Here is a 12,498-nt window from a genome sequence, read left to right as displayed (position 1 = left end):
AGCCTGTAAAACTGAAATAAATATAGGTAAAATAATGGTAACCTAAATAATAAGAAAGCTAAATATTATTTCAAAAAGCATTCGTTTTTTTTTATTTCCACACAAAGATGCGTCATATAACCAAAGTCCCGTTATTATATTCTTTGATATAGTCTACCGCTCTGCGCTTTGAGAGGGATGTGAGACACGAGCAGGAAAGAGACCATTTCTCTTTAATAATATCTTCATGTTATCTCCTGATGTTACAAGCAACTGACACTTGTTGTAAAAGGTCTGAAAAGCGAGTTTTATCTTCAGACATTCAGGTTTGATTTTGCGCTGCCAGACAAAGCGAAAGTAAAAATCACCGGGGTGTGAAACGCGCTATACAAGTAAACTTGACGCGCCTTATAAAGTCTAACAAGCGCAAACTGTGTTAAATAGAAATTGATGTGCAAGCAAAAAGGTTTCTGCCTATGGTGATAATAACTTTACCACCGTAAAGAATGTGAATAGCCTATAATAGGCCTAAATGCGAATGAAAGAAGGAAACGTTTATAATCCCCTGCGTGAGTGAAGATTTGGGAAAAGAAACAGATTCCATGTTCAGTGGAATAACTAATGGAATATTGTTCAATTCTCTGCTAATCGGGTGACCAGATCGCGATTCGCAAAACAGAATACAAAGCTTAAATTTATGGACTCACGTCTCTCTCATTCAGCATGAACCAAAATGTTTCCATGGCTGCGATGTCACATTTAATTTCTAACCTATTATTTCTTCTGTAAACACAGCTTTGTGCTTCACTCATGTCATATTCACGTAAATACTGCCACAGTCCTATCAGTGGGTACCGAATATACCCAGATTCTCGGTACTACCGGTACTACAGAAATGCTGGTATCGTCACATTTTCAAAATTTTAGTACCGACTTGGTACCGAAGTACCGGTACTTTTGACAACACTAGTAGTCAATCAGCATTAGGGGACATATGACAGTCGAAGAGACAGAATGAGCAAGAGGGAGATTTGAAGAAAAACTGCAGAAAGGAGACAATAGAAACAAATGAGACAGAAGGATACAAAAGAGCTCAAAAGAATATCACTGAAATGAAGGTTTATGACTGGGCAAGCACTTTAGGACATTAATATTAGAAAAGCTTTCCAGCGCTGGAGAGAGCTAAGCGGGAAGGCCTGAAAACAGACGTGGAGGCTGCTTTGATTCCGCTTCACACTCGAGTAAATGAGTGTCAATTGATTGTCTGGCGCTGATGTGATATTGGCGATGTTGGGGTTTTTTTTATGTAGCATTATTTTGTTGCATGTCAGCTGTGGCCAGATAGTGAGAGTTGTGTAGTTAAACCACTGCGCACTGACGACCGCTAGAGAATGCGGTGTTTAGCGTCATTTTTATAGCACTCGCCTTGCCTGCCAGCAGTGATCGGTGTTCAGTACTGACTTGGAGCAGGGTGGTTAGGATTGGAGGGTGAGTTTTGGAGCCGGAGCAAAGAAGAGAGGGGTGTGTTTGTTTGGGTTGACTTGAAATATCAACAATGTCCAACACTGTTTTTGTAATATCACCTTTAACTGACTTCTATTAATGCAGTACAGTGAATGACAACATTCTGTGGTCTCCCAGTGGTTTACATTATGGACTAGCATTAAGTGATTAATTTACAACAAAAACAAAAGAAAACATAATGCCTTTTTTTCTGAAGTCATTTTTTGTATGGCATTTTATAATGAAATTTGACACGCTCAGTGCAGATTAATTTTCTGCTATCTTTCTTTATTTGTGAATTGGAATGTAAAGGATACGAAGGATACACGTGATACATCCTTCAAAATAAGCCAAACGAAAGACACAATATGAAGGCTGCCATCCAAGGATCCTTCAAGTTGAGACAACCTTCGATGGATCTTGATAATGTGGCAGCCTAGATATGAACCCTTAAAATGCCACATCCTTCGATTTGAGAGCCATCCACATTCTGGTGGCTTTTTAAAGACTTGAATCGCATCATTGCAGCTGTTAGTAAGTGGTAGTAATAAAATACACTCTAATTGGTCTATAAGGCAAAGTGTGCAAAGGGCAACTACAGAATAATCAGTTCCTTCTTTTTCCAGGACACACACAAATAATTGTACAAAAATTAAAATCTCTGTAAAGCTTTTTCTTTATAGCATTTGCCAGAATAAAAAAAAACCTAGAATCAAAAACAGAGCTAGTTATTGAAAAAGGTTTCTTACTGTTCCTTTATCTCTTTATTACTTTTTCCCCTCTACCTGTATCTGGCTGCAACATCAAATAACTAATATGGGAATTTTAAGCCCTTGACTTGTTCACTTATCTTCTTCAAAGCACATGGTATTGAGGTTTAAAGTTAAGTTTGTGAAAATGTATTTTATTTTTTGGTGCTTTGCATTGGATTGCCATTTAAATGCATATATTTCGTCATGTGAAAATCATATGAAGGTTTTTATCTGTTGCTCCTAAAACCCCTGCAGTCTGTTTATAAGCCATTCCGGGAGTGAAAAGCAGTTCTAATAGAGACAAGTCATGACCTTGTGCTTGCTTGGTGTTTTAATGTGTGATGCATGCTGAAATAATTAAAGTGACAGAAACAACATGTCTTCATGAATAATTCGTGTGATACATTTTCATGACAGTGAACAGTTTTTTTTTTTTCCCTAAAGTACATCTAAAATAGCTGTGCAGTGGTTTCAGTTCAACTTAATGTGTAATAAAGTGCTCAAATATAACCATATTAAAATGTGTAATAAAGTGCTCAAATATAACCATATTAAAATGTGTAATAAAATGCTCAAATATAACCATATTAAAAAATTTTTTTTTGGTCTAGATGAAGTCAACAGAGGTGGATCAAGGCCTTTTCACAGACAGTTACTGCAAAGTGTGCAGCGCTCAGCTCATCTCAGAGTCACAGAGAGTGGCACATTACGAGGTGAGACCAGGTTTCTGTCTACATCCTGTCTGCGTGTACATAGAAATCTCTCTAACTACTCTTTTGTTTGTTTGATGTTAGTCATTTTAGATGCTTTTAACCAAAGTGTACTTATAATAGGGACACTCCCTCTGGAGCGACCAGAGGTTAAGTGCCTTGGTCAAGGACACAATGACAGTAGTAACAATAACAATAGTAAATATACCTCCCACACTGTTGGCCTGCTTTCTGGAAATTTTCCTGTGATTGCTCTTAGGAGCATGTCCTGTGATCTGTGTTGTGAAAAATAGCAGCTTAGCTGTATTACAGAGTATTTCCCTGTGGTCACTGAACGGTGAGTTATATGGCCACTCGTCAACAGAGCTGTAACCTGAACTGGCCCAGACGAGAACATAATGTTTTTGCCCAGGCAGGCATGGAGTACGAAAAGAAGGTAGTTTGCTGGTCAGTGTAAAATATTCATTCTGGTTTTGTTTTGTGTATGTCACTTGGATTGTCCCATGAGGACCGAATTATCTAGCCTCTTATCTTTTATCACCAGGCACCCCAACTGAGTGCCCGGTGCTAGTGTCTGAGCCAATGACCATTCTACAACCATTCCATGCATTTCAATCATAATAGATGGTTTTGGACCGGAAAAATTGGCTTCCTATGGACCCTTAAAGGTGCCCTAGAATTAAAAATGGAATTTATCTAGGCATAGTTGAATAACAAGAGTTCAGTACATGGAAATGACATACAGTGAGTCTCAAACTCCATTGTTTCCTCCTTCTTATATAAATCTCATTTGTTTGAAAGACCTCTGAAGAACAAGAGAATCTCAACATAACACCAACTGTTATGTAAAAGTCGGGGTGTACGCCCCAATATTTGCATATGCCAGCCCATGATCAAGCCATTAGACAAGGGCAGAACGTCTGGCTGAATCATCAGACTAGGTAAGCAAGCAAGGATAATAGCGAAAAATGGCAGATGGAGCAATAATAACTGACAAGATCCATGATATCATGATATATTTTGTGATATTTGTGAATTGTCTTTCTAAATGTTTCATTAGCATGTTGCTAATGTACTGTTAAATGTGGTTAAACTTACCATTGTTTATTATTGTATTCACGGAGACAAGAGCCGTTGCTATTTTCATTATTAAACACTTGCAGTCTGTATAATTCATAAACACAACTTCATTCTTTATAAATCTCTCCAACAGTGTAGCATTAGCCGTTAGCCACGGAGCATAGCCTCAAACTCATTCAGAATCAAAAGTAAACATCCAAATAAATACAATACTCACATGATCCGATGTATGCATGCAGCATGCATAACGAACATTTTGTAAAGATCCATTTTGAAGGTTATATTAGCTGTGTGAACTGTGTTTATGCTGTTTAATGCAAGCACGAGCTCCGGGGGTGGGGGAGCACGAGAATTAAAGGGGCCGCAACTTATATATCGGTGCATAGTTAATGATGCCCCAAAATAGACAGTTAAAAAAATGAATAAAAAAAAATCTATGGGGTATTTTGAGCTGAAACTTCACAGACACATTCAGGGGACACCTTAGACCTATATTACATCTTTTAAAAAGAAGTTCTAGGGCATCTTTAAAACCTCATAGTCTTGAATGAGTGACCACTTTCTTTTCTGTCCATCTAAAATGATTTTATTTACAAATGTCATATGTGTGTAAATTGATTAAAATGAATATTATTCACTATAACTTCTGTCATATCAAGCAAAACTCAGGCATAAGAACTAGAACAATTTCAATTAGTGATGCACCAAAAATTCAAAACAAAAAAAAAACAAAAAAGGTTTTTGATTTGGGATGCAGGGTCAGTCGCTGACAGAAACTGTTTACTCTAATGTGTTTTGACTGTGTCAGAGTTTACATAATGTGAATGCACTTCACTTCATCATCAAAAATGGTAGAGCAGCAATGTGTAAAATTTGTTCGACTGAAATATTGTGAGGCGACTCATCGCTGAAGAATTTTACCACAACTGGTTAATCACCTGTGAACACACCCTGAACAGTTAAAGTTAAATCAATTTTTGTGCATCAATAATTTATTATTTGGTGGAAAAATGCTATTCATGGTGCATCTGAGGTTGCTGGGTAATGCTAAAAGCTGCTAAAAAGCTAAAATTTCTTTGCTGATTTTTGCTTACATTTTGCAAACCTCCATAGGCATTAAATGAAAAATGCTGTCATACTCCTAATGTGGAAAGACATGCAGTAGGAAATGTAATTTTGTGTGGAGACCCAGATATGTAGAGGAAAGTTTTTGTCTCTCTTGCTCTGTCTCACTTCAGACAAACTCCAAAGTGTATTGAAAGTGAGCTGAGGTATCCACAGGCTGTTTAATAGAGAAAACATGTGATTAAAGTTTAGCTTTCATTTTGGATTTAGCTGCCACTTTAGAGAGCCACATGTATCCGTCTTATTAATTAAGCATTTTATTAGAGTCTTTATAAGAGGCTTTGAAAAGTGCTATACAGAACATACAGAATAAGAGGAGAATTGGTGTTTATTTATATCCCAGCAAATATCACCTACTTTATGATGCTCCATTTTTATTGTGGCAGCAAAAGGGAAAGTACAATATTTGATCTCTCTCTCTCTCTCTCTCTCTCTCTCTCTCTCTCTCTCATTAATACAGTTTATTCACTATAGTTTAAAAAATGTTAATAAAATATGACAAGATCTCATAAACTGTGTCATAAAAAAAAAAATCTTAATTATGTCAGCAAAACATGGTCAGGTCAGAGTGTATGAATAGCCTAATTTTTGGTTCCAAATTTTTTTCCAAATCAATTTTACTTGTAGTCCACTGTATCATTTTTGGGTATAATATGTCACAGTTTACTTTATTTAAAATTAACTATAGTGTCCTGCACCCACTAGTAAAAATATATCAAAAACAAATAATTTCAATAATTTTGGTTTGTGTGTGTGTGTGTGTGTGTGTGTGTGTGTGTGTGTGTGTGTGTGTGTGTGTGTGTGTGTGTGTGTGTGTGTGTGTGTGTGTGTGTGTGTGTGTGTGTGTGTGTGTGTGTGTATGTATGTGTATATGTATATATATCTCTCTCTCATATAATATAGCTCATGATTTCAAAGATGCAGTAAGGAGTGACAGCATGCTTTTAAAATTCAATATATACTGTGATAATAAAATACCCTAAAGGGTATGTTTCAAGAACACTCCAATGGTAATCAATAAAATTAAACATAATATAAATGACAGAAACTTTCATTCATTTACATTGTCCACTTACTAAATTCTATGTTTAGAGTATGTATATGGTCTACTCAGTCCTTTCTGTCATTCAAAAGAAACATGCAATGTGTTTTCCTTAACTAATGAGGTGCTTTTTTTCCCACAATTTTTGCATTAGACTAGATTAAAATTGAAATTGCCCTGGAGCTCATTTTATTGGATCTGAACGGTAGAGTCGAAACCTCTACAGAGGTTTTAGCGCTCAGGTCATGGTTTTAAAAATTATGCTGAGGCACAATTTTTTTTTTTTCTCTGCGATTTGAGCTTTTAATCCTCACTCCTGAAACATCAAAGACTGAAGGAAAGAAAGACAGCCAAAGACAGAGAGAGGGAGAGGGAGACCGACTGAAGGAGGGAGAGAAAATCTAGACATTTGAACTGAACTATTAAACATCAGCTATATTAAAAGTGACATTTAATAATGCAGAAACACAATCATGGACAGGAACAGGCCTTCCAGCATTGGATTCCATTATATAGTCCTCAAGACTCCAGTAGGTTGCTTTATGTGCTCAAGGTTATTCCATACCTTTTCATGTGTATTATCAAAGACTGAGAATATTACAAGAACAGGTGTGATAGAAGTTATTGCTGTTGTTAAATCCAAGCATCTAGTATAAATTTACACTAAATATTCCTTTTATTTTACTAAATATCCATTGCTGAGATCAGGTATGCACTGCCTAAAGCAAACAGAAGTTATCTGGCATCTTTTAAGCAGTAAGCGAGGTCTGTGGCCTGTGTCCCACATTTGGTGTAATCTCTGTGGTGCGCTATGCTATTTGATTTCTTTTTGTTGTCTCGCTCTCTTACTGTCTGTTTGTGTGCCCTTGGCTTATGTGTTTCCTCCATGCAATTCCAATCAGAATTCTCTAATCTTACATATGTATGAGCCGCATAACTGAGAGTAGGAAGACTGCAGGCTCTTACTTATGCTTGGTCATGGCGATATTATCAGTTTTCAAGGACAAACCCACCCTCTCATTGTCCTGGACCCTTCCCTACAAGATTGGAATGGTCCATGTGAGTTTGTTTCTGGTGAGACCCCTGATTCACACTGAGGACAAAAGGACAATAATAACAGGTGAATTATTCTTGTTAATATTTATGTGCATAAATCTACTAGCACAGGAATCAGTCACAACTATGTATTGCTAGGAAATTATTGAATTTTTCAACCCAACCTGACGCAAAACAAGACCTATGCGGATTGTTTAATACATTCTTCAGAATGAATGTAAATTTTCCTCTAAAATTAGGTCAGAAAAAAAATCCTTTGACCACCATTTATGACAACAATGTGGATAGAATTACACCTCATCCACATTAATGCCATTAAGGTGGTAAACCAATGTTTTAATTTTTTTATTTTTTATGTTTTCAGCATTTTTCTGTGGTCTTTCACAATATTTTTTTTGTTTGTTTGTGTGTGTATACTTTTCAAGAGCTTGAGGTCAATAAGATTCTTTTCTGTCTCAGAGTAAAAAAAACCTTTATTGAACAAAATGTGACTCTTTGTTTATTTTTTATTTTAGACTTTATCTTTTTGCCGTTTTAAATTCTGAGGTGGAAACTTCCACAAAAGTACGGTGTGTCATCCAAAACATCCAAAATCAGTCCAAGATCCAAAATCAGTCAGGCAATGTGTCATGGGTTAAATGTCCTCATGTTATAAGATATAGGCTGCCTTACGCATATGAATCTTTTATATGAGTCTTTTACAACTCGTCACTGAGTTGTGAGAGAGGTCTGACTTTGATTCAGCACAGCTCTATTAAACACATCTACTCTGTTATTATCCAAGTGAGGATCAGCAATGTCTTTAAATATGGTTCTAAATTTGGCTGCCTCAATTAGCTCCTGTACAGTTAGTTAAATCAGGATGTTCTCATTGGCCTGATAACTGTTAGAATCATATAAAGACTAGAAATAATTTCTCTGTGAGAGGCGTCTTCAGATAGTGGTAATTTGAACAAGTTGGAATAAAAAAGGGATACATGAGGCTAACCATTCAACATGAAGTATTACATTCCATTGTCTCTTTCAAATTCAACATTTTTTTAAAATAAAAAAGGCCTCGGTAATTGTATTTCATTAAAGCTGGTCAATTTGATTGGGTGAAGTAGCTGATACAATTACATTATAATGAATCCATTGTAAGCTGATATGACTGTTTTTTTCCTATCTGAGAACAAAGGCAGTCGTATAAAGCTATAATTTTGTCAAGCCAACCTGATAACCTTTTATATTCATTTATTTACTCCAGAAAGGATAAATGCACCATACATGTTTTTCAGTTTATTCTCATTGTCAGGGCAGCGACTTCACAGGTTTGTTTCTGTCACTGATTATTTAGCAGTAAAGGCTAGACTAGCCATAACAGTAGGAGATCTACCGTTTGCAGTTTTGTCTGTATTGTGTAACAGCTTCAGTGAGTTTTGATTATATATTTAGATTAAGATTGAGGATTATTGTGGCCTAATATATGATCATATGAACTGTCACATTTAATGAATATTGGGACTGTCACATTTCCTCAGTTTTAAAAAATCCTCGATTTCAATTTGCCCATGTCGATTTGGCAAAATACCGGAATTGGCGCATTTCATGGACGAGAATTCATGAACTGCATTATTAGACCTTTTTCAGAGGTTGCACAATATATGAACCATTTAAAAATCATAAAATAGCATAGTGCTATTGTGAAATCACAAAGCCTGCGATTCAGTTAAATAACGCTGTGTGTTTCATGGTAAAGCATGACATTTTAATTATTTACATGAGTGCAGGTTACCTGTTTCTCAGAGCTGCTCCATTCACAGTAAATAATGATGCTCCACAAAAACTCAGTCTCTGCATGGGCTGTTTGTTTTGGGTTCCAATAACGTGCATTTGGGAACCCATAAAGTTTGACACGTTTTGTTTCATGCGAAGAGTTAGACTGTTATCAATTAAATGCTTGGAGTGCATCTGAGCAGCTCGGCTAGCAAACTCTTTGCATATGCTGCGTTGGGTTTCTTATAACTTTCAACTGGGTACGAAACGTACAATAAGATTTGTGATGTAAATCATTCATAAACCTAAGCCAAAACAGAAGAATACATCAATATGTTTCTAAATATGTGAACTGTTCAAAATAAAGATTTGATGTTCACATATTCTTGTTCAAAAAATTGCAGTAACTGTAGCATTTCTATCGTAAAGTAGTGGCCAAATTAAAGATTAAGTGGACATTTGAATTAAATGTTGTTTTGATCATGCTATGTGTGCAACAACAACAACAACAATCAGCAGGGTGTTTGCGCCCTATGCAGGCATTTGTCATAGTAGGGGAGATTGGGGGCTATTGTAACAGGGCAGTTGTAACATCTAACATTCTAACATTGCTTTTAAAAAAAATTGGTGACTGTTAACAAGTAAAACACAGATACAAGTTACTGACATAAAAAATTGTATCCAAATATTTCAAAAGGTAAATTGTATGTTTTTTGAGTAATGACGACATGACCAAAATTGGTTACAATTGCCCCCAGTCTCCCCCTACGTACTGTAGCCTACATAAGTATATTTTTTATATTATGTATATGTATTTTAATGATGCTGTTTAATGAAACCATATGATTACTTGTATTTAATAGTTTATTTGAACCAATTATTATTGCATCATTGTTATTATACCTGTGTATTTTAAGTCATTTTTTTAATTGTATAATTATTGTTCACTTTGGTCTATTTTTTTTTTTTTAACACACACACATTATTTGGCAAAATAATCGACTGAGATTTGGCATTAAATTTACATTGTATTGAAGACACAAAGCACAATACATCCATTCAGGAAAGATGCTTTTAAATCTTCATGTCTTTTAAGCAGTGGATTTTAATGGCAAAATTGAAGCCATAGCATAATTCTTCATCGTCTGTACTGATGGCTTTTTTTTTTTTTTTAGCACTTAGAAGGAAGGAGGAGCGGCAAACAAATTGGAAGATGAAAGTGTTAATGGACAGAACAAAGGCTTGTGAAGCTCTGATGAAATATGGATGAGGGCCTGTCAAAAAAACATGAAAACATATCATGTGAAGTGTCCTTGGGTCTAACAGAAAGTCTTTCATACCCAAAACAAAGACTGATTGCTAATGAACTCACTTTTCCGCACTTTAATCCCCTATTAGATTCACCATGCACCACGTTTTCAGAATGTCAAGTTATGTCTTACTGTTTGATGCTCAGGATTTTTCATTATAATTAATGTGACACAAAAAATAAGAAGCACTAATAGCCTGTCCTAGTTTTTTCTTTCTTTCTCTTTTTCTCTCCGTTGTAATCTACAGAGGCGCTGTACGGTGTATGGTGCAGATGCCTGTGCAAGGAAGTTTTGGCTTGAATCTGAAATCCCACTCAGTTTTCTGGCATTATGTCTTCCTGCTCCCAAAACTCTGGGTCTGAACATATTATAATGACTAAGCACCTAGAGGCCAAATAGTGAAGATGTGTATAGTGCTTTGGAATAGAATATATAGTGGAACTGTGGAATCTTGTTAACCCAGTTTATTTGACGCAGATGACTAATTAAATTTATAGCTGTAAATAATTTTTTTTAGCACCATCTGTTGGATTTTTACAACTTAACACATCTTATGTCTTGGTATACATTTAGGACTGGAACTGGAAAATGGTGCAAATTTATTGGTATTTTCAGGGCCAGATTTACCTCATATTTTGACAGACAAAATACATTTTTTGCAAACACGCAGAGGCGGTCCAACTGCGTGCTGAACTTCTTTCAAGATTGAGTCAAGGTGGAGTTGTGAGGTTTGAGCGATAGTTTGAGGAGCCAATGGAGTTACGAGGCTTAATCACAAGCTCATTTAAATAGTTTTCATTGGTTAAATATTTGTAAAAACCTACAGACAGGTGTAAAGGGTGACCAATCATAAATATATTTATGAAAGAAACATGATAAAGGAGATAAAAAACGTTTCTGCCCGACAGTAACAATATTTTACATTTTATTAATATATAAAGTAACGGTCTTAGAGTTTTTATTTGAGTGTCTGAATTTTATTTTATTTTACTTTGAACTGTATTTCATAGAAATATGCATAATCATTACCCCCTATGGTTACTTACTAGGAGTCAAAAATCTAGCTAGCCATGCTGTTCTGACTCCTATCAGTGTCAGTGCTTTGTTAATGTTATGTAGCGACATCTGGTGGTATGTGGAGTCATTGCGCTTGTAAAGAGATTGTCAACAGGTGTACATGCAGACTGAATGCTCCACCATTAGCGTTATTTGTCTATCCTTGGAATAGATCCATCAGTGAGTATGGTCGCTCACAGTTGTTTAAGTAGTTAAAACGTGTAGACGTTCTACTACTGTTGTTTTATAGCATTTATTTTCAGTATAATTCGGGTTAATGCTAATTGTGATGCTAACCACTAGCATGTATTTAGATGGGCTTTATATTCAGAGTTAGCAGGCTGTTAAGCCTCATTTATGATTATTCATTTGCCTGTGTTTTATTTAGCCCATTTATTTATGTTCTTTGAGTGAATCATATTGTAATATGTTCTGTGGTTATTATATTTATGATGATGCTGCACATATTTGACTGTAAAATAGTGTTTATTTTATACTGTATTGCAGTTTTACAAAAAGGAAAACAACCAAGATTTCAGTAAAGAAAACACTCAACCTGGAGTCAAGCCTACTGAGTCTTATTGTTGATGTTCGCTATCTGTCTAACAATACAGAGACGTATCTGCCAGGACAGAATAGTAAAATGATGCGCACACAGCGGGAATAGACAACAAATAACTTTGTGAACAGCACTCAGAAGCATAAACCTACGGACTCAATCAAGATATTGCAAAGATGAGTGACAACGGTGACGGAACACGTCAGTCTCAGCTACAGACAAGGTCTAGAGTCTCCTCTTCTCTCAAGTCCTCCAGAGCCTCAACTCGGACATCTGTCAGCGCTGCTGCAACGAGAGCAAGGGCCAAGGCAGAAGCAGCAAAAATAAAGGTGTCTTATGCAGAGAAGGAGGCAGCTATCATGAAAGAAAAGGTAAACATAGAGGCCAATCTTCATGTGTTACGGCAAGAGAAGGAAGCTGTAGCAGCATCAAAAGAGGCAGCAATATATGAAGAGGCAGCAGCAGCTGAATGTATGGAGAGAGACCCTTTTGGTGAGTTTCAGGATTTGACTTTCGAAGATCCAACAAAACGCACCAGAGACTATATAGAAACTCAACCATTTGAACATGC

At 36.1% G+C, this 12,498-nt stretch overlaps 1 protein-coding gene across 2 annotated transcripts in view; it reads left to right on the top strand.

The window, feature by feature from the left end:
- zmat4a (zinc finger, matrin-type 4a) overlaps positions 1 to 12,498 on the top strand; it is a 114,386-nt gene that overhangs the window by 19,237 nt on the left and 82,651 nt on the right. For both annotated transcript variants that reach the window (XM_067407321.1, XM_067407319.1), the window contains exon 2: positions 2,846 to 2,947. In XM_067407321.1, coding sequence (XP_067263422.1) covers positions 2,846 to 2,947 — 102 coding nt within the window. The remainder of the gene's footprint in view (positions 1 to 2,845; positions 2,948 to 12,498) is intronic.

This window comes from Chanodichthys erythropterus, chromosome 13 (assembly GCF_024489055.1).
Source record: "Chanodichthys erythropterus isolate Z2021 chromosome 13, ASM2448905v1, whole genome shotgun sequence".
Taxonomy (NCBI): domain Eukaryota; kingdom Metazoa; phylum Chordata; class Actinopteri; order Cypriniformes; family Xenocyprididae; genus Chanodichthys; species Chanodichthys erythropterus.
The sequence above is the reverse complement of the archived record's forward strand: the minus strand, read 5'-3'. Positions and strand labels throughout refer to the sequence as shown.